The sequence below is a fragment of the Selaginella moellendorffii genome, unplaced genomic scaffold (genome assembly GCF_000143415.4).
Source record: "Selaginella moellendorffii unplaced genomic scaffold, v1.0 SELMOscaffold_14, whole genome shotgun sequence".
In the NCBI taxonomy this organism is placed as follows: domain Eukaryota; kingdom Viridiplantae; phylum Streptophyta; class Lycopodiopsida; order Selaginellales; family Selaginellaceae; genus Selaginella; species Selaginella moellendorffii.
In genome coordinates this window covers 2248230-2273434 of record NW_003314275.1, presented here as the reverse complement: position 1 = coordinate 2273434, position 25205 = coordinate 2248230, and the positions used below count along the sequence as shown (strand labels likewise).

Here is a 25205-nt window from a genome sequence, read left to right as displayed (position 1 = left end):
CTCCCCATTCTCTGCTACACTGACACCAAATTCATCTAGTTGATAACATTTTTCCTCTCCAAACAATGGAAGAGCTCTTTTCCCACACTTGATCATTCCCAATTTCCAAGTTGGAATCCAGCAGCATCTGGCAACCTGGCACTATCTTCAAGCTTGAGTATCCCACACCCATTGAAAGCAGCCAGGAGGTCGGCCACCACATGATTGCTTGAACAAATTTAGAGGCTTTTCTGCTCGAATCTCTAGATCCAGCTATAGGGAGTAAAGCCGAATTGTATCACTTTTATCAGCTCTCTCGGTGCCTGCTCGAGCTTGCAAGACATCCACAAAAGTGGATTCGATCAAGACGTATTCGGCCAAGCTCTTCTTGGAGATGGCTGAGAAGGACTTGTGCCACTTATGCTTACCACGGACGAAGCAAAGAGTCTGGATCGAATGCCAGGAGAAAGGAGAAGCTAACTTTCCTCACAGCTCTGCAACTCTACAATGCAACTCGTGGACTGATCCAGCTTCACTGCAAGATGGAGTATTGATGCACGAGAAGATCGTCCATTGTGGACGTGGTGGTGCACAAAAGCTTTGAGGAAGAAGAAATCCAGAGGTTGGATCACAGAATAGTGTTTGAAAGCAAGAGGGCTTAGAACCATCCCTTTAAAATGGTTGGGGCTCCTGCTGTGTTCAAGTACTTGGCCACCCAAGGACAAATTTGTGGCGAGCAAGATCGAATCGTCCCTCAAATTTAAACATGGTTTGTATATTAGTGATTGAATATATTTATGAATATTCTAGGTATATGTTTTACACCCAAAAATACCTTTTTTAAAAATATAAGGAGAAGATGTCTATTCCTCTATGCGTTGCTTGTTATTGCAACTGTTTGCTGCACTGAAAAACGTTTGTGACCAGCGTCCGTGCAAGTAGCACACCTGTATTTCGTCGTTCATCGTCCAGTTGCTTCATTTTGCCCGGCGAGCTCTCTAAGATCCTGTTCGACAAGCTTTGATTTTTTCACCAGTGCGCTCCCTGTGTCGAATTCCTGTGCTCAAGGACTTTAGTGGCAGGCGCAGCAGCAAGAGAAACTTGTACCTGTTGAGAAGCGCACCCCATATCCTCATGGACGTTTTGCGCAGGCCGAGGAGAGGAAATAATCTCTTGCCAGCGCTGCATGGACGTGTTAGAGATTAAGAACTATCTAATTCACTCACCGGAGAGAGGGATTTCATGGCATTATTGGTCGCGGCAGCACGCAGCTGAGCCTCGACATGTGTTTGAGGTTGGCGACCCAGACCCCGAGGAGATAGGACTTCCATGATCGCTTTGGGACTCAGACTCGCTCCAGGTGATTCCTTGAACATTCCATCCTCAAACTTCATGGGCAAGACTTGTCCTAACAATGCATTCGTAGTACACTGCTCTGAAGTTTCATCCTCCTGCTTGACAGGGCCAGTGGTTGGATTTTCTCGATAGCTTCGCAGAAGTTCATTCCATCCGCTCATGTCCAAGCTCACAGCAGGAGTGAGGGCCTTCTTGCCGAGGAACTTGTCTGCAGATAGTTTGAATCGAGCTGTGTGTGAGAAAGCAAAACGTCCACTCTGACTAGTCACACATATACCTGGACTGTCTAAAAGGTCGTTAAGATCAATACAATCTTCCAGAATACCACCATCTTGTCCGGGCTGAAACAAACTCCCCTGCTGATAGCTTGGACCTTGTTGAGTTCCGACAGAACTCAACAGAGGCGAATCCATTGCGTGCGAGAAAGCTTCCGGATGCTCTAAAGCTTTGTATGCCGATTCAAGATCCTGGAAAAGGAAAAGCTTCGAGCTGGAAAAAGAAAAGCACCAGAACACCGACCTGTTGAACTTGAAGGTAGTGAACAAGAACAATGTGTTTGTAAGCACTACAAGTCATGATAATACACGTGAGGAGATTTCCATATCATTTTTTTTTACCCTTCCAGTATCCAGTAGCTCCTTTGAAAATTTGGATCTTCCTCTCCGTGGGTGTAGTAACAATGTAGCACGTCAATACTCCCAAACTGCATACAACCAAGTGCCGCAATAGTGGTGGCCTCGTTGTTCCTAGGAATAACAAGCAAACCTTGAGCCGCTTGTGAGCCTCGCGAACAGCCTTGCCGCCTTTCTTCTTTCTCCAGTTGTGGCCATCCTTCCGAAAGTATTTTACAGCCTTGCGATCAAACAAGAGCAAGGATCCACCTAGTAGCTTTGGCAAGTCAGTCCATGTGACAATCGAAGCAAGGAGAAAGGAGCATTCACTGGCGGGCTTGCTGGGAGGAACGTGGCTGAGATCGAAACCGTAGCTCTGATAATTGCGAAGGATCTTGCAAACTTCAGGTGGTTTCAGCCATCGGACGCAAGCTTCCTGGATGATCTGCCTCATGTCGAAGTCTGTTTTGCCTCAGATCCTTGTTATCTCACAGTCTTCGATCTTGCAATTAGCATCCACTCACCTTGCTGCGGCATCCCACGGACAGTCGCCATCTACACAAAATCAAACCAGGGGAGCGCCAGTCGCGAGTTTTGATATTTGATTCATGGTTATCCGTTTCACAGCTAAATATAGCAAGGCACGAGAGATGACCCTGAGGAGCATTTCCACTTTAGTTTGAATGTTGCACGCCACACATTCGACCATGTAAAGGCAGCCACTATAAGTGGTGCCCAACTAAAAAGCATAGGATCACCCAAGAACCAAGGATCAAAGGAAAAGAACCTTTGGCCCGATGTGAAACTGATATTCCACCATTAGATATTCCACCACCCACTTATTCGGTTTGTTTATACGTATGCCCAGGGCATACGCATACCATTCCATTCTACATAACATAGCATTTTGGAAGTTTTGAGAAAGAAGCACATACGTTTAAGTTCAATATGGAGTAAAACAGCTGAGTTAAAAGATCACTCAACTTGAACGCTCAGCTTTTTGCCTGACTGAGAAAATCTCTTTCTCATAAACTTGCGCCTGGATCTCCTAAGCGCTACAAAATCCCAGAAAGAATTACAATCCTTACCTCCACCGTTCCGAGAGGGGCCCGGATTGCGCGAGATCGCTTCCCGCATTACTGCTACATTGTAGCACTAAAGCCCTAGCTCTCAAAGACGACTTGCACTTTCCCTTTTGTCTCACGCGATTTTTATGAGTGCAAGTGGTTTCTTGAAGTCTGTAATGCTCAATCGTGGGAACTGGGCACTCATCTCAAGCTCCATTGGCATAGGGAGGTTGGAGGTTTCTTCTCTGTCCTTGTAATCGTCCATGGCTGCCCAAATGGAGCTCGAGACCGCATCTATATTGTTGCTACCTATCTCTGCCAGCGCTCATCGTCCAAAACTAGCGAGTCGCTTGATTTTCTAGCTAGTGCGCTCTCTGTGTCCAGTACTAAAATTCTTGAGCACAGGCCAGCGAGAGAAAGCATAAACTTTACCTGTAAGGCGTTGCAATGAAACAAGAGCAAGGATCCACCTAGTAGCGTGGCAAGTCAGTGTGGCACAAGCAAGGAGAGCGAAGGAGCACTCACTGGTGGGCCTGCTGGGAGGAACGGTAGCTCTGATAATTGCGAAGTATCTTGCAAACTTCGGGTAGTTTGAGCCATCGGAGCAAGCTTTCTGGACGATTGCCTCAGATCCTTGTTATCTCACAGTCTTCAATCTTGAAATTCCTCCACTCACCTTGCTGCGGCATCGCCATCTCAATTAGACAATGACTCTTTGACAGCTAAACATAGCCCCACTTTAGTTTGACCATGTAAAGGTAATATTTTGATCAAAGAAAAAGGACTTTCGCCCTTTCGCCCCAAATCACCAGCACTATAAACTCTCACCACTTGCTTGGTTTTTTGCACCCAAGGCATATGCCCTGTGAGCCCTGCATTCCATTCTACATAACATACTAGAATGAACTACATGGTGCTAGATGCTTGCATTTTGGAAGTTTCAAACATCTATGACCCTGTGCAAGAAACACATAGCTTTAAGTTCAAAATGGAGAAAACAAGAGTGCACTTACCAGAGTTCAAAGATCCCTCAACTCGACTCCTCAGATATTGTCCGTTTACACAAACCAGAGGCTTGTTCTGGAGGATATCAATGTAGCACGTATCAGATACTGTGGGACAAGTAGGCCAAGTAATAATCCAACAAAGAAAATCTCGATAAAAATTCACAAAGTATGAAAGAAAGTGTATACCGACCGAGATAGACATTGGATGCAAGCGTGGCCGAGACAGCGTCCTCATAACATATCCCTGCATCAAAATCGCTCCAGTGTCAACAATCGCCACAGCCAAGCCATTGCTGATCAAATCTGGCAGCGCCCCCACCTGGAAAATGCGGCATGCCAGAAAGCATTACCTCCACTGTAGAAACAGGCTTTGATCTACTCGCGGGCGCTCTGACGGCACGTCACGCCACAGAATCTGTTACGGATTGCGCGATAAGAACAAAAGCTTTGAACTAAACTGTTTTAGATTTTCTTAAATTAAAACACTACACGCCTTTGGCAGTCCCACATCACCAATCTCGCAGCCAGGCTTGTTTGTTTATCAAACGACCTCGTGGTGCCTCACTTACCCACGTCCAGTGGTCCCGGAGACGAGAACCTGCCATTTAGAACCTAGAGGTGAGATAAATATATACGTGAGACGAAACCTTGGTTTCTTCGTTGGAAGGAGCCAAACAGAGCTCGAGCTCGCGGGCGCGGGCTCGAGCGCCCATCGTCCAAAACTAGCCAGTTGCTTGATTCTGCCCTCCTGTTTGACAAGCTTAGAGTTTTTAACCAGTGCGCTCCCCGTGTCGATTTCGCCAGCGAGAGAAAGCGGAACTTAAATACCTGTTGAGAAGCACGCCCCATATCCACAAGGACGTTCTGCGCAGGCGGAGGAGAGGAAACACGTTTTGTCTGCATGGACGTGTTAGGGACTACATGTAACGAAAGAACTGACTATATAATTCACACCGGAGAGAGGCTTTGTGCTGTTTTCATGACGTTCTCAGCGGTGGCAGCACGCAGCTGAGCCTCGAAATGTGTCTGAGGTTGGCGACCCAGACCCCGAGGAGATAGGACTTCCATGATCGCTTTAGGACTTAAACTCGCTCTTGGTGATAACTTGAACATTCCATCCTCAAACTTCATGGGCGAGGCTTGTTCCAGGAATGCATCCCTGGTAGTACGCTGCTCTAACGTCTCGTCCTCTGGCTTGACGGGGCCATTCGTTGGATTCTCTAGATAGCTTCGCAGAACTTCTTTCCATCCGCTCATGTCCAAGCTCACGGCAGGAGTGAGCGCCTTCTGGCCGAGGAACATGTCTGCAGACGTTTGAATCGAGCCGTGTGTCAGATAGCAAAATGTCCACTCTGACTCGTATACCTGGACGGTCTAAGAGGTCGTTAAGATCAATATCGGACTGAAAGAAACTCCCCTGAGTTTCCGGCAAAATCGAATACTTTGAGGAGAGTTGCTCAACATCGTCACTTGAATCGCCATGCTCCGAGGATAATATTGAGGGTGACTCTGCGTGAGGTTTCAGATACTCTGGAGCTCTATATGCAGATTTACGACCCTGGAAAAGGAAAAGCTTCGAGCACTAGAAAAAGAAAAGCACCCTAACACCGACCTGGTGTACTTGAAGGTACTGAACAAGAACAATGTGTTCATAAGCACTACATACAAGTCATGATAATACAAGTGAGAAGGATTTCCATCTCTCGTTTTTTTCTTTTCTTTGTTTTTTTGTAGAGAGCTCTATGTACCCTTCCAGCATCCAGTAGCTCCGTTGAAAATTCGGATCCTCCTCTCCACGGGCGCAGTAACAATGCAGCACGTCAATGCTCCCAGACTGCACACAAGATCAGGAACGGATGGTGATGGCCTCGTTCATAACAAGCAAACCTTCTGCTCGTGAGCCTCGCGAACAGCCTTGCCGTCTTTCTTTTTCCTCCAGTTGTGGCCATCCTTCTGAAAGTATTTCAAAGCCTTGCGATCAAACAAGTGCAAGGATCCACCTAGTAGCGTGGCAAGTCAGTGTGAGACAAGCAAAGGGCAAAGCCTAAGGGAGCACTCACTGGCAGGCCTGCTAGGAGGAACGGGGTTGAGATCGAAACCGTATCTCTGATAATTGCGAAGTATGTCACAAACTTCGGGTGGTTTGAGCCATCGGGCGCAAGCTTCCTGGACGATTTGCCCCATGTCGAAGTCTGCCTCAGATCCTCGTTATCCTCAGTCTTTGATCTTAAAATTAGCCTCCACTCACCTTGCTGCGGTACCCCGCGAACAGTCGCCATCTCAACCTCAATCTAAAACAATCAGCCTCTCGCAAGCCCCAATGATCGCAGGGCCTTAAATGACAAAGAGCTCCGCAAGTTCTAATATTTTAACCTATCAGTTTAACAGCTAAATATAGCAAGGACCGTGAGAAGCATTTCTATTTTAGTTTGAATGCTGCACACCACACATTCCACCATGTAAAGAATATGATATTTTGTGCTGCCAAACAGATAAGGAAACGAACCTTTTTGGCCTTACAAAAGTAGATATTCTTAAATTTGCTTATATCTAAACATTTTATACCACTTGGAGTTTGTCTTGGAGTTTGGAGCAGAAGAGACTAGATATATCATGGATATATATATATATATTGGCTATGATGATATATACTAATATTAGTGTAGTGGAATTTTGATAGCTATTGAATTGATTTCAATTCATACCACTCGCTCATGTATATAAGCTAGGATTTTGGGCTAATTGAATATGCACATATCTATATTCCATCTCTATATCTATACGCTCATATTAATGGAGGTAAGGAGCAACTTTGATTATCTATAAGGAGTGTTTGCATTTGTGCTTTTGATTTAAACTTTTACATCATTTAAATCTCTTTTTTTTTGTAACTTTTCAAAAAAAAATTCTTTTGTTTTTTTTCTTTTCGTTCATCTTCAAAGTAGAGAAGCAACCCCTTCCTCCTCCTTTGACTATAGAGTAGCAATTAATATAGTTGTTAAATGCTATATAGTTATAGTTGAATAATGAAACTCAGTTGATGGCAACATTCATGGCATGTGGTGCAACTCCTCCTACTCTTGTTGGCAATCCTCATAGCTGGCCAAAATTTTCATATGGAAATCTTAAGGATAATGTGTATTATTAGTTTGATCACTTTACAATGATTGCCATTTATCATTCTTGAGAGAATGTTTAGTGTTTACATAAGTTTCTTATATGTCCCCAAGGAATGACATTGTAGTGGTACAATAATTTGAGTGTAGCCACTCATGCAGATTAGAGCCTTCTTTTGGACATCTTCAAGTGCATTTCGACATGGTGACAATTGTGATAATGCCTTTCAGTAATTGCATTATCTTTGTCAGGGGTTGTTTGAGTTAATGATGTAATTTAGTGTTTGTTTTTGGAACCTCTTGTTTCTAATAAATATATTAGAGTAAATCAAGTTAGGAATGTTGTGGCTAATGTTTCATCAAGATTTTATGGGACTTATGTATGCATTTGCTCTAGCCACCCTTAACGATACTCTTCAAGTGGTATAATATTTTGAGACATCACCTCTCCCACTTACACATGTTTCAATTTTACTTTCTATGGGTTTTAATAGAGGTTAACACTACTATTGCTTGTTCAAGGATAGAATGAGGTTGTGGTATATAATAACAATTGTTGTTAGATACTTCCTTTTAAATCAAGCTGTGTTTTACCATTTATATCCAAAATAAATTCTCTCAGATAGTGGTTCTGCATTTATGGTTAAGGTATTTTATATTTTAACATCTCGGGTAGGGTATGCCATATTTTCATAAGTGTTTATCATCATAAATGAATGGTTTGATGGAACAACTCTTTTAGACCTTCAAAAGGATAATCACGAAGTATATAAACTTTTAGTATTCAAATTGAGATAATTATTAACCATCTTTTATATATATATATATATATATATATATATATATAGTATAGAGGTATAGAGTTCTATTACTGGAAGATTTAAAAGATGATGACAAGATGCCATCTTCTACCTCGATTTTATAAAATGCAACATGGATAAAAGTTCCCCACTAACCAATTCAATTGGGATAACAAGCATGTTGGTGTATAAGTTTACTTTCAACTATAAGGAGACATTGTTCTTTTGATTGATATGAAGTCATTATCTATATTAGTTTTACCTTTCTAGTAAAAGTTGTTTGACCATGCTAATAGATTTTTCTATTTGGTACTTCCAAACAGAAAAATCTGGAGTAATATTTGTCATTACTCCAAATATATAGCTTTGCTTGTTTTTCATTTCTTATCTACAAACTCCATGTAGGTGGCGCTAACATGCAATATGTAACTAGCACTTTGTTACTAACAAATGTGTTTCACGATCATCTTCAAGCAGCAATCTAAACTCTTGCATATCAAGATTACATATTTGTATTAGACACTCTGATGTCATTTGCATTAAACCAGATGAGCTATTTGTAAGCTCTTAAGTTTGGATTTCTCAAAAGGTCACCCAACCTAGTACTATTCAAACTTAATGACACTTAACCCTAACTATCCCAAGACCTTTAAATGATTAAAAAAGGGGTGAATTTTTATTCATGGGCCCTTTCCTTTTATATTTGAACTCTATATATCGTTTTTCAAGTTGTTTTCTTTGGTTACTTACACTATCATTCATGAGAAAATATCATAACTCCTTCACTTCTATAGATGAATTTCATTTTTTATCAAAATCCCTTAAGGATGCTTTATATAGTTGGTTGTAACAATTTTTATCCTTTAGAACCACATCACAAAATGTCAATAGTTTTAATTTACAAGGAATTGATGCTTATGAATTACATGTTGGGATTTAACAAGTGGTTTTACAAAGTTTTACCAAATCAAAATGTCCTAATTGGAGCAATTATTAGTGGTCTAAACTGTTAGGATGTGTTCTTGGACTGGAGGTCAAACTCTACCCAACTTGAACTTACTATGTATATTAATACTCTTTTTATGGGTTTTCTTGCCAAGATTTGTAACCTCTATAACTTCTTCTAAACCATAAGTGATATTTTACTTCTAATTCTTGCTAAATAGATTGAATTTTCAAAGGTACAAAGAATAGGAGCATCTACTGTTAATTAGTTTGATTCTTATTTTCTTTATACTCATTTAGGACTGTAGAACTTCTGAAAGTACCCATAATTATTTCTCTTTTCTCTTCACTCTTCACAGTGTTAAGTTTTCTTCTTTGTGCAACAGCTTGACAATTTGGTAGTGAGAAGTTATAACTTTTATTTATGTTGCTGATTTACTAAGATAGCCACTTTTTCCTTAGCTACAACTTGAGTTTCAAATGATGGTTAGAGAAAATGGAGGTGTTCCTACAAGTAGGACATATAAGATGACACACTAGCTAGTGAGTTAGTGTTGAATTTGAAATATTAACGCTTTATCAGACCAAAAATTATCTCACTATCTATGTTTGGCCTCAAGGTTGAATATGAGAACATGCAAATGGATTTAGAGAAAATGCATCATATAGTAGAACAATAGTATATTTGCTTCTTCACTATTAATACTTAGGACTTTGACAACAAAGGAGTTAGACTAAGTTCTTTAGCATGTCCCCGAGCATACACTCTATCAATGGGAATTAGACTTAGAAAACCTTTATTAGATTATGATTATATAGGGTGAAATTATCACTATAAAGTTGAGTTTACCTTCATAATTGCTATGAGTTGTTGATGCTATGTCCTGGGATTAGTATTTTGGAAATATTCTTCGATTAGTTCAAGTGGAGCTTATTAAACACTTGGGTCACATACAAGTAGGATAACAATGATGCTATAACTCCCATCATTATCCACATGAAAGTTTAATATAACATTCAATATGCCAATCCTCCAAAAATTGTGCATATGTAATGGTTAAAATGCTCTTTATAAAGGGATTAAGAACAATTGGCACCATCTATAGATCCATTAATGTCTCCTCTTGATGTTTTTTTAAATCCCAACCTATCAATTAAAGAGCTTTAATTGCCTTTTATTCTTTCGCGATGAGGGGATGATGTAAGGTCTAACTATATGCCTAAAATGCTATATATTAATATTAGTGTAGTGTGATTTTGATAGTTATTGAATTTATTTCAATCTAGACCACATATAAGCTAAGGGTTTTTGGCTAATTGAATATGCACATTTCTATATTCCATAATATATATATATATATATATATATATATATATACACACACACACTTCTTCAATTTTATTTATAGGTGCTTGAATGTTGCTAATGTAATTGTGGGTATCAAAAGTTTACCTGTTTATAAGTTTTTTTGGATATTATTCTATTACTACTATATTAGTATACTATTAGTTCCCTTTATCATTCTTCATCTAAACTAGTTAAGAAACTAGTCATCATGTATGCAATTAGACTGGATAAACATAAAATAATAGTTTACCAAATTTGCCCTACACTTGCTATATCAGTTAAGCATATTTATAAGAGTATTCAAAACACAATAGTGTTGTTCCTATGTTTAGATTTATGATTTGGCACTATTTTATATTTAGCAAGTTATAAGGATAATCTAGTGAAATTGTGTTAACCCACTACTATATTAAAATTGTATTAGACTATATTTAGCTTTGTTTTATGTGTCAATTTTAGCATTGAGATCCAAATACTTTGAGTTATTTTTAAACATTTTTTATTCACATAAAAATTTAGATCTTGCTTGAATTATAAATTTGTTATTGAATATTTTACATAAGAATGCTTATAAAAGTTTAATGTTTAAAACATCTGATTGTTGAATGCTCATATACTTAATAGTTAAAGTAAAAGTGAACCACCACTTTTTAACAATTGAGCACAACTCTTTAGCAATTGAGCTAACTAAAGTTAAACACCTTAGTAATATCCAAAACTAGTTCTTCCAATTTCAACTTAGTTATTAGTTGAGTTTAGCTTATAATGTTAGAATATATTGAATCTTAAACATGATAATTCACTCAATACTAACAAAGTTAAGCCTACATGCTATAAAAAAAGGAAACCATACCAACCCAAAAATACCATAGTAAAGCAAGTCTATTATTGTTAAGCCATCACCAAGTTAAACAAAGTGTAAATAGTCCTTAACTACAAACCATGTCTAGGAAGGATCCACTAATGCTATAATAAACAGCTAAGTATTAGTTTATTTACCACTTTCAAGAACTCAAGAGACATTTAATTTTACCTACAATAATATAGTAATGACTCAAATTATAACCCTTATGCATCATCTGACAAGCCCAAACAAAAATTCATATAAAATGGTACATCCCAAAATTCACACTCCCTAAGACAATACAACATCATATAACATAGTATTAAATGGTATAATATGGTATAATATAGCACATGATAGTTTATATTAAAATCCAAGAGACATATATGAACCCACAACAACTAAATATGTACATAATAAGATTTTTATTTACATATGTAGTTCTCATCACATTAAATAGTAATCCTTTGATTTCAAATGTAGCATATGTGATTTTTAACCTTATACTCCATGGCCATAAAACCAAACCTAACCTTTGAACAAATGTAATGGAGTGAAACTTAAGTTTTAAAGTATTAAGCTATTGAATGAAAGGATGGAATTGAATTCCCAAAGTGTAACTAACAAATTTATGAATGTTAATAATACAAAAATATAACCATCTCATCAACACCATTTCTTCAAGAGAAAATGGATTTATAAATACAACTAACTATCTTATCAATTGATTTTTTATTTGAGATGGCAATGCTACAGCAAGGTGAGTGGTGTTTAATTTCAAGATCCAAGATGTGAGATAACAAGGATTGAGGTAATACAGACTTCAACATGAGGCAAATAATTTATACGTTTGATAGTTTGGGTAAGGTTTTTTTTGCCTATACTTGCGTTCTTGCCCCTACCTGCAAAATAGTGACAAACAAACAGAAACAAAAACATAATATTGAGAAGAAGAGAAAAAAATATTGAGAAGTGAATAAAAACTTTAAACACCAAAAGCATAAGTAAAGATAAACATATGTCACTCTCTTAATTCTACTTTGCATAAATAGTTATAAGCGGGAGAAAAAATGATTAATTCAATGTAAATGCATACAATAGTGAGTGGGGGTTATTTTCTAACACATTTAAGTGTTATTTATACTACATGAATTTATAACTATTTCTAACTACTTCATGATTAGCATTGCCTAAGTCGAGTCTTTTTTCTTTGAATGCTTAAAATTAAGCATAACTCTATTTTGCATAAGCTTTCTTCTTTTGCTTTGCCTAGGAAGATATACAATATAAAACATTTACCTCTTCATTACAGTTCAAACCACATAAAGTTTGTGATGCTTCAAATTATCAGAGTTATGGTTTCAAACTGAACTCCATTTCTCCTAACAAGCCTGCTACTAAGTGCTCCTTGCTCCTTGCTTGTGTCACATTGAATTGCTCCTACTAGGCAGATCCTTGTTGTTGTTCGATCGCAAGGCCTTGAAATACTTTCTGAAGGATGGCCACAACTGGAGAAATTAAAAAGACATCCAAGCTGCTTGTGAGGGTCACAAGAGGCTCAAGGTTTGCTTGTAATTCCTAGGCACAACAAAGCCATCACCATTGCAGCACTTTGGTTCCTGATCTTATTCCAGTAGCTCCATTGAAAATTTGGATCCTCTTCTCCATGGGCGTAATAACAATGCAGCATGTTAATGTTCCCAGACTACATTGCTGGAAGGGTACATAGAGCTCTCCAAAAAAAAAACAAAAAGAAATATTTGAGATGGTATTCTCACTTGTATTATCATGACTTATAGTGCGTGTGAGCACATTGTTCTTGTTCAGTACCTTCAAGTTTTCCCGGGTCGTGCAGGTGCATACAGAGCTCCGGAAGCTTTCTTGCACCCTTCTGCCGGAAACTCAAGGGAGTTTCTTTCAGTCTGGACAAGGTGGTGGCTCGATTCAAACTATCTGTGGACATGTTCCTCAGCCAGAAGGCTCTCAGTCCTGTCGTGAGCTTAGACATGAATGGATGGAATGAAGTTTTGTGAAGCTATCGAGAATGGCCTGGTCAAGCAAGAGGATGACACTTTAGAGCAGCGTACTACCAGGGATGCATTCCTGGAACAAGCATCGGTGCACCATCCAACTAAAACATCATGTGAGCAATTGAATCGATGGGAAGCCAAGTGTCAAAGCTGTCTGTGTTCACACACTGGGATCAGAGTAGAGAAATAGTGGGAGCTAGTGGGGAAGCAAGAAACGAAGCACTCTCTCTTGTTTTATCTTTTTCACCGTGGGGACGTGTAGCTTTTGAGGGGAGGCGCAGGCGGCGCATTCTGTACCTATTCATTTGCGTCAATTTGCACGTTTCCACGTTTTTTGTAAAGAGTGTAATCTTCGGTATATCCACTGTTTTATTCTTTTACGTGTTGTTTTTCTTACTTTTTTTTTGCCCAGCTATAGTTTGCTGGGATGAACCCTCCACTCGGTAAGAACCACTATAGTGGGTGCTAAGGCTCACCATATGTTTGCAAGACGTAAGCTTTTCTCACTTTGTCATGTGTCAATTTGTGAAACTAAAGATATAGCTAGACGTCCTTGAAGTGGTTGATTAACTTTGTTACATCTCACTTTTCTCCGGGACTTTAGTACATTGTAGTAGTTTATTCAGATATCACAGCCAATTCAAAGAGAATCTATATAAGAAAACTAGGTGGATATGCAAGCTCCATAATAAAAAGGTAAAAGAATATGTCACTCTCTAAATACAATTTGGAAATGATATTTGGAAACAAATAATAAATATACTAATGTATAGTGTAACCTAGTACTGATCTATCTTAATATAAAAGAGGAAACAATTATGCTCAACCAAAATATGTAGATTTCTTACAAGTCACGGTCACCGTGAATCGATCCGATAGGACCTACATTTTAAATAAATATGATAAGTCAAGCTTCCTTTTAGTATTACCAAATACATACATTTAGCGTCAAACCAACCGATCTATGTGATAGTACAAATCTCTCTAAGTCTAAGAAATCTTTTATCAATAATACCATATACCTCGTGCGCACTGGAAATAGCTATTATAGCGATAAATCAGATTGTAGATGCCTTTGTTGCACAATATGGCTTTCTAAAAACACTCTCCTTTACAGCGGGAGCGATATTTTTTACAGCTAAATATAGCAAGACAGCCCTGAGGTCCACTTTAGTTTGAACGTTGCGCACCACACATTCCACCGATTTGTAACTGTGTGCCCTCCATTCCCAGAAACTACCTAACTAGCTAATGTTGTAAAGGGTCCCATATCTGGACTGTAAGCACAATCCTATTCCATTCTACATAACATACTAGAATGAAATACATGTTGGTGCTAGATTCTTGCATTTTGGAAGTTTCAAACATCTATGGCCTGAGTTGAAAGATCCCTCAACTTGAACTCCTGCCTCGGCTGCTCTTCTCCTCAATGCCTGACTGAGAAAATCTCGCTCTCAAGACTTCCATAACTTCTGCCATCTTCACGTCTTGCGCTGCAAGCAGCACCATCGAATGGTACAAGACGTCGGCCATTTCTGATACAGTCCTTTTCCTGCCTTCGTTTTCTTCCACTGTCTTGCACAGCTCACCCGCCTCCTCCCTGCCAAAGTTTCTAGTCAAGCGCGAGAGGCATGAAAGCAGAGCGCACCTTATCTTGGAGCAAAGCAGCTTCTGGTCCTGCAAAAGCCGCTTCGTCCACGACGGCTTTTTCCCATCAGGCTCTGACTTCCGCTGTTGAATAACTCTTTCCAAATCGTACAAGGTAGAAGTTGCCAATCCATTCTCTCCGATCTGTAAAAAAACTATCAATGGAAGAACGATATTGTGAGTTTACACAGACCAGAGGCTTGTTCTGGAGGATATCAGCAGCACGAGTAAAGTAGCACGTATCAGCTCCTGTGTGACAAGTCGGCCCGTCAGGCTTTCCCAAGTAAATAATCTGTAGAGGAAGAACACGAAAACAAAAGCTCGACAAGAGCTCACAAAAGTATGAAAGAAAGAGCGTACCGAATCTCTATCACAGTCGAGATAGACATCCACAACATCAATAAAATTGGATGACGTCTCTCCTTTGGTCCAAAGAGATCGACGACTTCGACTAAAATACGTCGCTCGCTTGGACGCAATCGTGGCCGAGACAGCGTCCCGATTAACAAATCCCTGCATCAAAATCGCCCCAGTGTCAACATCCTGCGCAATCGCCACAGCCAAGCCACTGCTGTCCCATTTTATCAAATCCAGCAGCGCCTCCACCTGGAAAACGCGCGCATGGATCTCCTAAGCGCTACAAAATCCCAGAAAAGAATTAAACTCCTTACCTCCACAGTAGAAACAGGCTCCGATCTCGCGAGAGCTCTAGTGGCAGCTCTGGACGCTGCGCCAGAGAATCTCCTGCTCAAGCACACTTGCGCCGGAGGAAATCTACGAGAGAAGCCCGGATTGCGCGAGATCGCGGGCATTTCCTTCCCGCATTGCTGCTGCATTGCCGCCACTAAAACCCTAACTCTCTGTTAACAAGCTGTTAAACAAAACTCTCCTTTAACAACTAAACCAATAACCCATATAAACACGAAAGTATTTTTATTTCTCGAACGATAAAAATTTCTCTAAATTATAAATATTACAAAATCCGATTGCAGATAATTTATGGTAGAAAAAAAGACTATAAAATAGCTTTTTTGAGGAAATAGGCAACAATGGCGAATTTATCTATATTCCTCTGTGTGTTTCTTGCCATTGCTATTGCTTGCTGCTGTGGCCAAAGTGCGTTAGCATCTCACGATCACACTGGAAAGAAGAAGCCCAGGGATGGGGACCGGGATTGGTCGCCCAAGCATTCACCACCATCACACAAGGCTCCAAAGGCTCCAAAGGTTAGATCTCCTCCTCTGTTTGAAGATGAATCTCCTCCGCCACCCCATCATGCTCCAAAGGCTCCGAAGGCTCCAAAGGTTAGATCTCCTCCTCCGTTTGAAGATGAATCTCCTCTGCCACCCCATCATGCTCCAAAGCCTCCGAAAGCTCCAAAGGCTCCAAAGGCTCCAAAGGTTAGATCTCCTCCGCCAGCCAAGGCTCCTCCTCCCCCTTCTGTCACGCTACCACGGTCGCCGCCACCACCCAGCTCGTCACCGCTCACTGGCAAAGAGTTTAACGTCAAGAACTATGGAGCTGTCGGCGATGGAAAGCACGATGATGCCCAGGTATGTGATCAATCTTACGATGTTTTGATTTATAATTTCCGATTTGCAGGCCTTCCTAGACGCTTACAATGCAGCATGCCAAGCCGGCGACAATGCCGTTATCTTGGTTCCATCGACGTCGGCGGGCTACTACCTCAGCCCAATCTCGTTTGGAGAGTGTACCAGCGTCACAATGAAGGTTAATCACATATCATATGATGTTTCATATCCTTAATGTATATCAATATTTCAGGTGGATGGAACTCTGCATGCCATCCCAAGGAGTGCGTGGCTGTCCAAGTTTTCCTCCGAGAAAAGCTGGCTCCTGTTCACTAAGGTGACGGACTTCACACTGACTGGCGGAACTTTCAACGGCAACGGCCAAGATTGGTGGGCTCATTCCTGTAAGAAAGACAAAAGCCAGGTAAGATTTCTTAGATTCCCCAAAAAAATAAGAGACTGACTTGTAAATTGTGAATTTTTGCACCAGCACTGCACCGATGCTCCCACGGTAAAGTTTAGATTATATGCATGATTGCATGATTGACTGATTTACTGTAGGCTGTGAGGTTTGAGGACAGCAAGAACATCAAGGTGGAAGGCATCACCATAACCAACAGTCCCCAAATCCACATTACGTTTTCGGACTCTCAAGCCATCCAGGCAACAGACGTGGTGATAAACTCTCCAGAAAGCAGCCCAAACACCGACGGTATTCACGTTTCAGGGAGCACTAATGTTGTAGTTAGAGACGCAGACATCTCTGCCGGTAACTTTCCTATATCAGATTCTGATATCAGTGTTTTAACTATCTTTTCTTTGCACACATATCTGAAGGTGACGACTGCGTGTCGATTGTTTCTGGGAGCTCCAACATCCAGGTTTTGGGCGGGCGATGCGGCCCTGGTCACGGCATCAGCATCGGAAGCCTTGGCAAGGGCGGGTCTTACGCCACCGTTTCCAACGTTCAAGTCTCAGGTGTCAAGATCGACGCGGCCACAAATGGCGTACGGATCAAGACATGGCAGGTAAAAGTTGGTAAAACCATCGAAACACTTTGACGAAACACGCTGCATGAATGCAGGGTGGCAAAGGTTACGTGAGCAATGTGATATTTGAAAATATCAGCATGGACAACGTGAAGAACCCGATCATTATCGATCAAAACTACTGCGATGGCGGCTGTGGCAAGAAGCGGGTGAGATATCAAATATTCGACACACCCCTTCTCTTCTCACTTGCTAACGTTAAGTTTGTATGATTTTGTGAAACCAGGGGTCGTCTCTAACAATCCAGGGAGTTACGTACTCGAATATCGTGGGCACTTCGGCATCTCCGGACGGAATCAACTTGCACTGCAGCTCAAGCGGCGCATGCACGAACATCCACTTCAGCAATGTCAAGCTGACCCTGGGCAGCTCTGGAAAGGCGGCTGGAGCGGTTTGCGAGAATGTTCAAGGCTACACCTCAGATTGCAGAAGTTCAAGTTAGGTTGCAACTTATATTTCCAATCTTTGGTGTCTATTTGCGTCTATTTCGATTATAAAGTATAAAAAGTTTTGGATCTTAGTCCTGGCTGGAGCACACGATAGCGCAGCTTTACTTCTCCGTGTCACTGTTGCTGTGTAGCTGGCAAGCAAGAAAAAACAAATGATGCTTTGCTTCGGTGCTTGTGACCGGAAACAAGAAAAAATAGCCTCTGGCAGCATAAGATATTCCAGGGAAAGATCACGTTGGAAGCTCAAAAATCTGGAAACAGATCGAACAAAATAAAATAAAAAACTGAAGAGCTCACCAAGTCTTCTTAATCATTCCATGTCGAGGCGAAACGCGGAAAAAAGTTACTCCAGTGAAAGATCGAGTACTGAAAGAGAGACGAAAATAGCTTGCCATTAGAAAAGAGAAGAGAAGAACAGCTTGCCATTCGTACCATATTCTCGCGTTGGATCTAAGAGACCCGAGCCAATGGATAAAGTGTGAAAGCGCATCGTCAAAGCGTGGTGTTGGTTGCGGGACGAACATGCGCTGCTTTGCTGCGAAATGAGGACGAGGACCCACACGACAGTGGCACATGTCCAAGACGCGAGAATTTGTGCGAAAACTCAAGCCAAGAGCAGTGTTGTGACTTGATCGAACCACCAACACAAAGGCTTCATTCCTCCTTCCAACAACCAAAGCCTTGAATAAAAACTTCCAAGCACAACTGCGAAACAATGTGAGGGTCCACGAATCAGAGTCATTAGCAAACTCCAGCTAACATACCACTCGATGCCGACAGACCACCAACAGCGGGAAAATCTTTATTTTTTGTCCACCACCTCCACTTTCTTGTTGATAACTAATCGTTTCAATAATAAGCTGGATCGACTAGTTAAAGCTCCAGCTGCTGCTTCCCTGTTGTTTCTAAAGACAGAGCCAGGACGACATTTAAGAAACATGAAGGAAAAGCAGAGAAAGGAAACTTACCACTGGCTTGTCTTTCGGTGCCTCCATCGTGTTTTTGGATCCATTTAGCTCGCCTCTTCTTCCTGGAGCAACGCCAAAGGAAAGCCGACGCTTGCAGCAGAGTGTAGCAGTGGCGCAGCAGTGGCCGTGAGGTTGATGTGTGCGCTTCCCTCGTTTCAGTAAAGAGCACTGCTCTTCCGAGTCTACAGCTTTGGTGAGGTCTTGATTGAAAGGCTCGTAGGAGCAGCTCCATAGTCAGATAGACGTGGCCACTTCCTTGCAGCATTGCGAAATCTATCAGTCTCAACTCCGTGCAGGCTTTAGCTCTCCATTCACTTCGCTTGGCAGGAGCAGGAGCACACAAGTGTTGTCCACATTCAGGTTCCTGCTCGAAAAAGAAACTGTGAGTCACAAGATCGAAAGAAAGACAAAAGAAAGTAGTCACTACTTACATTCCTGCTTGCTGCTGCTGCCGCTGGAATCGTAGTGAACGAAAGATCTCATCGCTTCCTATCGATGCCAAGATGAATAACAGGAGAGCGAGGACAGTCCTGGCGCTCTTGAGCTGCTGCTTCTGCCTCTCACTCGCTCAGCAGCCGGGCCGATTCAACATTGTTCTCCAGAATGCCGGCATTTCCTCTATGCACACCGCCGTCACTCACTATGGTAACGTCATCTTCCTCGACCGCACCAACATTGGGCCTTCGGCAATCAACCTGGTCGGAAACTGCCGAGATAATCCAGCAGACATGATGACCACCCACGACTGCACCGCTCACTCGGTCATCTACGATCCATCCTCTAACACGGTACGCCCCGTTTTCATATACTCGGACACCTGGTGTAGTTCCGGCCAGTTCCTTCCCAATGGAACTCTCATGCAAACCGGGGGGAGTTCCGACGGTGGTAGCATCATCCGCTACTTCACTCCCTGCTCCAGCGGTTCCTGGTGCAACTGGATGGAGTCGAGCACCAACTTGCAATCCTCAAGGTGGTACGCGAGCAACCAGATCCTCCCCGACGGACGAATTATCGTTGTTGGCGGCCGCGGAGTCTACAACTACGAGTTCCAGCCGACTGGCGGCCAGTTCTATCTCCAGTTCCTCAAGGATACGGCCGACTTCCAGGATGACAACTTGTATCCATACCTCCACCTCCTCCCAAGCAACCTTCTCTACATCTTTGCGAACCGCGACTCGATCCTGCTCAATTACTTCACCAACACCGTCGTCAGGAAGTTCCCGACCATCCCAGGCGAGCCGAGGAACTACCCCTGTTCAGGAAGCTCCGTCATGCTCGCTCTCGACACCGCCAACAGCTACTCAAAGGCCGAAGTCCTCGTCTGCGGTGGAGCAAACCAGGCCTCGTTCAAAAACTCGGACGCTCAATACGGTGCCTCGCAGACCTGCGGCCGGATGGAAGTCACCTCCAACTCCCCCTACTGGGACATGTCATACATGCCTTTCCGGAGAAACATGGGAGACATGGTGCTGCTTCCGACTGCCAAAGTCCTGATCATCAACGGAGCACAAAACGGCTCGCAAGGATATCTGCTCGCTTCCAATCCCATCCTCAATCCGCTTCTCTACGACCCGGACAAGAAAACTTTCGAGATCCAGGCTCCGTCCACCATCCCCCGAGTTTATCACTCCACCGCCAACCTTCTTCCCGACGGCCGAGTTCTCGTTGCTGGGAGTAACACCCGCTACACGTATCAGTACACTGGCCCATTCCCGACCGAGCTCCGAGTGGAAACCTTCTCTCCGGCATACTTGGACGCTACCAATGACTGGCTGAGGCCGAGGATCGCGAAGAACCCCTTCACCATCACCTACGGCATGCCTTTCAGCGTCGACGTTGCGATCCCCGGAAAGCTGGTCGGGAACATCCAGCTTACGCTGCTGAGCTCGCCATTTACCACGCATTCCTTCTCACAAGGCCAGCGGCAGCTCAAGTTGCCAGTAGCAGCATCGGTGCTGAGTTACGCCAACACTTACTATGTGGCCAGCACGGCACCCCCGAGCTCGGTCGTGGCTCCTCCATCTTACTACATGCTCTTTGCGCTTCACAACGGGATCCCCAGCCAGGCAGTATGGGTCCTGGTGACGAGTTAAGAGCGCCATATCCCTTCTTTCTCTTTTTTTGCCATTCTTTCCTGGATCTCTACAAGCGCTGCTAGCAATGCGAGATCCCTGCCATATAAATATTCATCGAGGTAGATGCTAGGAATAAAGAAAGAAACATTTAAGCTTACTTGATAGCTCATGATCCAGCGCGGCGCCTAAGATTCCTGGAAAAACTTGATCGAATCCCGGCGGTTAGGAAGATGATCTTCCCGTGCGCTGCGCCCATAAACCCTAAACTTACATTTTAGGGTTCTTTCTTAGAATTTAAATTTACTTTCCCGCCCTTTTCGAGAAGAGTAAATTTCCTGACCGCCTTTCTGACACACTGCCTGAATCAGCAGAGCATTGAAAGCTTGTTTGGTAAGTGGAGTGTGACGAATAAATTCATCTCCTCTTTTCCACACCTATACCATCGCCGCTGCGATCTCTTCGCTCGATCCATCGTCTCTCTGCGAGCTTGGCCATGGCTTCCTCGACCCAAATCGTCCTCCTCCTCCTGGCGCTTGTCTTCGCAGAGTCTCTACACGGTGAGCATTGGATCTTGCGATGGTGGTCTCTGTAATCTCGGCATTTTCATTCCAGATGCCCACGCCTACACTGCCGGATTCGAGATGAGCGAGGCGCAAGTAACTGCCGCTTCCAAGAGCTCCACAGGTAAGCTCTCTCTTCGATCCATTCTTGTTTGGTCCATCCAAGTCGCGCAAATCTCTTCCTTGGGCAGGCTGCGCTACGGATTTCTCCAAGGTGGACTACGCCGAGGTGACGAGCGTTTGCAAGGGACCCCAGTATCACCAGGAGGCGTGCTGTGGCGCGTTCAAGAAGATGGCTTGCAAGTACACGACCCAAGTGAACGATTTCTCCACCACTTGCCCGGTCGAATTCATGGCCTATCTCAACTACGCTGGGAATTACCCCAATGGCGTCTTCGTCGGGCGATGCAACAGTGGCAGTAGCCTGTGCTCCTAGAAGATTTGACTATGGATTCTTCATAGATCAATCAAGCTCTTGGATCGATCGCTCGATCCATAGATCCCTCCATTGTTTTGCTTGATATTATTTCTATCATTATGGAAGAAGACTATAAGCCCTAGGTTTTGTATGTGTTCTTGGAGAATGGGTGAGCGCATTCTTCCATGGCGCCAGCTACTGGAGAGCGCTCTAGAATCGCATTCTCAGCTCCAGCACAGCAGATTTTGTCAGCTGGTAAGAGATTCCTCCCTGATTCAAGCAAAGCGAGACGAAGATTTCTTGCTAGAGCTGCCGGAAGAGAGAATTTTCTGGAATTTTGCCTTTGATTGCGTAGTTGTGAGAGCTTGAGTCATTCTCGAGTTTCTTATGATCTAGTTCGTTGTCTCAGGAGTTCTTCGTGCTCCTGTGAAAAGATCTCTTTTCGGTAATGATTCTGGAGCTTGCATCTCTCTCGAATTCTTCGTGGTTTTCCTGGAAGAGACATTTGATTTCTGGAATTCTTTCTCTTACGCGCTGTTCATGCGATTTCTTGCTAGAGCTGTCGGACAAATGAATTTCTGGAAAAAAAATTTCCTTTGATTTCGTAGTTGTAGAGCTTAGTCATTCTCGAAATTCTCGCGATTCTAGCTCGTTTCTCCCAGGAGTTCTTCGTGCTTGCTGTACTGTCCTGTGAAGATTATGTGCAGCGCTTTTTGGTAATGTGTTTGCATGCCTTCTTGATTTTCCTGGAAGAAAACTTCGGACTTTTTTCTCACGTGAATTCTGGAATTCTTTCTTACAAGCTGCTGTTCATGCGATTGGCAGGCTACTGTTAGAGCAAATGGAACACCCGCAAACCGAACTGTCGTTTTCAGGCAAGTCTTTCGTGTCATTAAGAGTTTCTGCCATGACCAACTGGCTTTTTTGTGGTTTTTCTTTTGGTTCTCGACCAGGGGATTTGCGGACGGGACTGACAATCTGCTGTTTACGACAGACTCCAGAAGCAACAAGGCAAGCATGCTGCCAAAAGCTTTCACTTCGATCTCTCGCGGCTAAATATGTTTTAGCTCTCCTTGTTTCATTTGCAAGGTACAAGAAGCTCAACACTGTCCCGTGGCCGAGGTGATTGACGCTGTTTGATTCTAAGTATTTCTTCTTCTAATCTTTTTCTTTGCAGGTTTGTTACTACTTCACTGATAGCTGGGAACAATTTCGCATTCACGGTGACATCGAAGTTATAAGCCACACGGAAGACGATCCGTTAAAGAAAGAGGTGCGTTTTTCGGTTCTAGAAAAAGCTGGACTTCGATCTTGTGGTCTGTGTGTAGATAAGAGAGAAGTCATGGTTTAGCAGCTCTTTGCAAACTCGAAAACAATTTACGTGGCCACATCCAGGCCAGCCAAAAGAGTCTCATCCAGAAGAGGTTCGGCTCGAGAGCACGCAGCCCCCCGTTGATACCTTCTGTGTTGTTACGCTCCACCCGGTTGAGGTCTGTGAAGTATTGATTTTTTTTTCCAGAAGATAACAATCTTAGCGAACAGGTTGACTACTTGCATCTTAAACAACACAAGAGAATAGTGTTCCGGAGCTCCAGCGGTGGAGATTGGACTAGCCAGGCAGTGAATCCTTGAGATCGGGTTGAAGTTAAGCTTTTCTTTGTCTGTTCTATATCTCTCTGACGCATTCAAGCAGGTTTTGATACTTTTTAATCGAGTGAAGACAGATTTGTCTCGTTGATCAAAGTCGCAAGTTGCAGGATACGCAAGTCGCGGGTCGTTTGCTAGAAATTTTGGTGAGATATTGTTTTGTTACCTTGTTATCTTAAAACCAGCGTCGTGGTTTGTGTCCAAGCGTTTTCTTTCTTCCTTGATTTTCCAGCAATGCCGTCGCTCCAAGTCGCCAAGGAGTTCCCCGATGGATTGTTCTTCGTGGATCGATCCTTTGCTCGCAAATCCATGCCCAAGTCCCTCTGCGTGGAAGCGGATCCTAGCGGCAATCCAATCGCCTCGAGAGACGTAACCATCGACGAGAAGCTCCGGATCTGGGCGAGGGTCTTTCTCCCCAAAGGTAAGAACGAAAAGCTTCCAGTAGTGCTCTACTTCCATGGCGGCGGATTCGTGTCCTTCACCGCGAATACCTTGGAGTTCCATGTCCTCTGCGAGAGCATCTCCAAGAAACTGGGAGCTCTCGTGGTCTCTGTCAATTACCGCCTAGCTCCCGAGAACCGGCTCCCGGCGGCTTACGACGACGGATTCGCGGCGCTCAAATGGCTCGCTCAAGAACAGGGAGGCCGCAAGGATCCGTGGATCGCTGCCCACGCCGATCTCTCCAAGATCCTGGTGATGGGCGACAGCGCTGGGGGCAATCTCGCGCACCATGTCGCAATGCGAGCGGCGGCGGAGGATTTGGGCGAGCTCCAGATCAAAGGGCGCGTCTTGATCCAGCCATTCTTTGGCGGCATTGCTCGGCTTCCTTCCGAGACCAATCTCCAGTCACCCACTTCGCTGCTCAGCACGGATATGTGCGATCGGTTCTGGGAGCTCGCACTGCCGGTTGGAGCGAGCAGGAATCATCCCTACTGCCGCGTCTTTGCTCCGGATCTCAAGGCCCAGCTGCGCGAGCTCGATCTGCCCAGCACCCTCGTCGTCGCCGGCGGGCTCGACGTGCTGCGCGATCGCGCGCTGGAATTCGTGGAGGTGATGCGCGAATGTGGGATGGATCCGGAGCTTTTGCTGCTCGAGGCCGCGGATCACGCCTTCTATGTTGCTCCAGGATCCCGGGAAGTGGCACAATTCTTGGACAAACTATGTTCGTTCGCGCGAGGCATATTCGTTTCATCCTAAAGCATATTCGTTGTTTTGCTATTCTATCATTCTTGATTCTATGATCTTGGGATGGTTTCTAGCGCTAGCCCTCAATCCGAGGATGTCACCAGCTGCAAGGAAACAAGCTCGTCCTCTGGAATCGTCCGGATCCGGCAATCCTCCAGCGGATACGCGACGCACAGAAGAGCGTAGCCCTTGTCGACCACATCGTCGCTCAGCATCCCCTCCGATTGATTCACTCGCCCCCTCTCCAGCTTCGCGGGGCAAGTCATGCACACCCCGAGCTTGCAATCGTGCGGAACCTCCACCCCTTCCTCGAGCGCCTTGGACAGGATCGTCTCGTCCTCGGGCACTCTCAATGTGTGGATCTTCCCCTCGTGCTCCATCTCCACCTCAAACACCCTCGGCCCCGCGCACTGGAGCCTCGCGCCGCGCATCCTCGCCCTGCCCAGCGCCGAATTTCCCCCAAATCTCTCACCTCGCGCCCGGACGAGGCACATTCCAGCCACACCCAGAGTCGCCATTGCCACAGCTCTGTTTTTAGGTCACCACATTCAAACATCCATATTGCCGTTGAC

General features: G+C 43.6%; 7 protein-coding genes and 1 long non-coding RNA gene across 12 annotated transcripts; 4 read left to right on the top strand and 4 right to left on the bottom strand.

The window, feature by feature from the left end:
* Nucleotides 1-2860: 2860 nt before the first annotated feature.
* Nucleotides 2861-4400, bottom strand: LOC112346444. Of its 2 annotated transcripts, XR_002992434.1 has the most exons (6): nucleotides 4340-4400; nucleotides 4211-4264; nucleotides 4027-4125; nucleotides 3690-3969; nucleotides 3539-3626; nucleotides 2861-3483 (listed from the first exon to the last, which is right to left on the bottom strand). It is a non-coding gene; the product is annotated as an uncharacterized LOC112346444 (long non-coding RNA). The 2 variants fall into 2 exon arrangements; XR_002992433.1 differs by having other exon boundaries at nucleotides 3539-3969.
* Nucleotides 4401-4466: 66 nt separating this feature from the next.
* Nucleotides 4467-6356, bottom strand: LOC9632671 (calmodulin-binding transcription activator 3). Of its 2 annotated transcripts, XM_024675461.1 has the most exons (9): nucleotides 6269-6356; nucleotides 6081-6212; nucleotides 5908-6020; nucleotides 5633-5854; nucleotides 5386-5578; nucleotides 4975-5324; nucleotides 4849-4917; nucleotides 4668-4780; nucleotides 4467-4618 (listed from the first exon to the last, which is right to left on the bottom strand). In XM_024675461.1, exons 6-9 carry the CDS (start codon nucleotides 5320-5322, stop codon nucleotides 4582-4584), a joined length of 567 nt encoding a protein of 188 aa, XP_024531229.1. In that variant the 5' UTR covers nucleotides 5323-5324; nucleotides 5386-5578; nucleotides 5633-5854; nucleotides 5908-6020; nucleotides 6081-6212; nucleotides 6269-6356; the 3' UTR covers nucleotides 4467-4581. The 2 variants fall into 2 exon arrangements, with proteins under 2 accessions (XP_024531229.1, XP_024531230.1); XM_024675462.1 differs by lacking the exons at nucleotides 4467-4618; nucleotides 4668-4780; nucleotides 4849-4917; nucleotides 4975-5324; nucleotides 5386-5578 and having other exon boundaries at nucleotides 5639-5854.
* An 8020-nt stretch (nucleotides 6357-14376) lies between these two features.
* Nucleotides 14377-15603, bottom strand: LOC9632670 (histidine biosynthesis bifunctional protein hisIE, chloroplastic). The gene is made up of 5 exons (XM_002970316.2): nucleotides 15422-15603; nucleotides 15111-15356; nucleotides 14944-15042; nucleotides 14752-14894; nucleotides 14377-14703 (listed from the first exon to the last, which is right to left on the bottom strand). The coding sequence occupies exons 1-5, from the start codon at nucleotides 15584-15586 to the stop codon at nucleotides 14496-14498; spliced, it is 861 nt and encodes a 286-aa protein (XP_002970362.1). The 5' UTR covers nucleotides 15587-15603; the 3' UTR covers nucleotides 14377-14495.
* A 196-nt stretch (nucleotides 15604-15799) lies between these two features.
* Nucleotides 15800-17773, top strand: LOC9632669 (polygalacturonase ADPG2). Its single transcript, XM_024675094.1, has 6 exons — nucleotides 15800-16303; nucleotides 16536-16706; nucleotides 16844-17051; nucleotides 17120-17310; nucleotides 17367-17480; nucleotides 17558-17773. Exons 1-6 carry the CDS (start codon nucleotides 15800-15802, stop codon nucleotides 17771-17773), a joined length of 1404 nt encoding a protein of 467 aa, XP_024530862.1.
* A 944-nt stretch (nucleotides 17774-18717) lies between these two features.
* LOC9632668 (aldehyde oxidase GLOX) lies at nucleotides 18718-21147 on the top strand. Its single transcript, XM_002970561.2, has one exon. The coding sequence runs from the start codon at nucleotides 19252-19254 to the stop codon at nucleotides 20839-20841; it is 1590 nt and encodes a 529-aa protein (XP_002970607.1). The 5' UTR covers nucleotides 18718-19251; the 3' UTR covers nucleotides 20842-21147.
* Nucleotides 21148-21263: 116 nt separating this feature from the next.
* Nucleotides 21264-23649, top strand: LOC9632666 (pyridoxine/pyridoxamine 5'-phosphate oxidase 2). 3 transcript variants are annotated; one of them, XM_024675487.1, is made up of 10 exons: nucleotides 21264-21380; nucleotides 21436-21507; nucleotides 21575-22056; nucleotides 22627-22676; nucleotides 22755-22812; nucleotides 22891-22923; nucleotides 22979-23074; nucleotides 23130-23291; nucleotides 23344-23439; nucleotides 23495-23649. In XM_024675487.1, the coding sequence occupies exons 3-9, from the start codon at nucleotides 21952-21954 to the stop codon at nucleotides 23431-23433; spliced, it is 594 nt and encodes a 197-aa protein (XP_024531255.1). In that variant the 5' UTR covers nucleotides 21264-21380; nucleotides 21436-21507; nucleotides 21575-21951; the 3' UTR covers nucleotides 23434-23439; nucleotides 23495-23649. The 3 variants fall into 3 exon arrangements, with proteins under 3 accessions (XP_024531255.1, XP_024531254.1, XP_024531253.1); XM_024675486.1 differs by having other exon boundaries at nucleotides 23344-23445; XM_024675485.1 differs by having other exon boundaries at nucleotides 23344-23649.
* Nucleotides 23557-24666, top strand: LOC9631932 (gibberellin receptor GID1C). Its single transcript, XM_002970558.2, has 2 exons — nucleotides 23557-23594; nucleotides 23681-24666. Exon 2 carries the CDS (start codon nucleotides 23683-23685, stop codon nucleotides 24643-24645), a length of 963 nt encoding a protein of 320 aa, XP_002970604.2. The 5' UTR covers nucleotides 23557-23594; nucleotides 23681-23682; the 3' UTR covers nucleotides 24646-24666.
* On the bottom strand, nucleotides 24631-25175 carry LOC9631931 (ferredoxin). Its single transcript, XM_002970315.3, has one exon. It carries the CDS (start codon nucleotides 25149-25151, stop codon nucleotides 24717-24719), a length of 435 nt encoding a protein of 144 aa, XP_002970361.2. The 5' UTR covers nucleotides 25152-25175; the 3' UTR covers nucleotides 24631-24716.
* Nucleotides 25176-25205: the final 30 nt, after the last annotated feature.

Coding starts and splice junctions, on each gene's coding strand:
- LOC9632671 (XM_024675461.1), bottom strand. CDS start 5,322: ATGTTCCTCGGCCAGAAGGCGCTCACTCCTGCCGTGAGCTTGGACATG. Junction 4,918..4,974: donor CAGCACAAAGCCTCTCTCCG/GTGTGAATTATA, acceptor ACGTCCATGCAG/ACAAAACGTGTTTCCTCTCC. Junction 4,619..4,667: donor CTTCCAACGAAGAAACCAAG/GTTTCGTCTCAC, acceptor TCTAAATGGCAG/GTTCTCGTCTCCGGGACCAC.
- LOC9632670 (XM_002970316.2), bottom strand. CDS start 15,586: ATGCAGCAGCAATGCGGGAAGGAAATGCCCGCGATCTCGCGCAATCCG. Junction 14,895..14,943: donor TCCTCCAGAACAAGCCTCTG/GTCTGTGTAAAC, acceptor GTTTTTTTACAG/ATCGGAGAGAATGGATTGGC. Junction 14,704..14,751: donor CTGCTTTGCTCCAAGATAAG/GTGCGCTCTGCT, acceptor AAACTTTGGCAG/GGAGGAGGCGGGTGAGCTGT.
- LOC9632669 (XM_024675094.1), top strand. CDS start 15,800: ATGGCGAATTTATCTATATTCCTCTGTGTGTTTCTTGCCATTGCTATT. Junction 16,304..16,535: donor GAAAGCACGATGATGCCCAG/GTATGTGATCAA, acceptor TCAATATTTCAG/GTGGATGGAACTCTGCATGC. Junction 16,707..16,843: donor GTAAGAAAGACAAAAGCCAG/GTAAGATTTCTT, acceptor GATTTACTGTAG/GCTGTGAGGTTTGAGGACAG.
- LOC9632668 (XM_002970561.2), top strand. CDS start 19,252: ATGAATAACAGGAGAGCGAGGACAGTCCTGGCGCTCTTGAGCTGCTGC.
- LOC9632666 (XM_024675487.1), top strand. CDS start 21,952: ATGTGTTCTTGGAGAATGGGTGAGCGCATTCTTCCATGGCGCCAGCTA. Junction 22,813..22,890: donor CAGACTCCAGAAGCAACAAG/GCAAGCATGCTG, acceptor TTCATTTGCAAG/GTACAAGAAGCTCAACACTG. Junction 22,924..22,978: donor AACACTGTCCCGTGGCCGAG/GTGATTGACGCT, acceptor TTTTCTTTGCAG/GTTTGTTACTACTTCACTGA.
- LOC9631932 (XM_002970558.2), top strand. CDS start 23,683: ATGCCGTCGCTCCAAGTCGCCAAGGAGTTCCCCGATGGATTGTTCTTC.
- LOC9631931 (XM_002970315.3), bottom strand. CDS start 25,151: ATGGCGACTCTGGGTGTGGCTGGAATGTGCCTCGTCCGGGCGCGAGGT.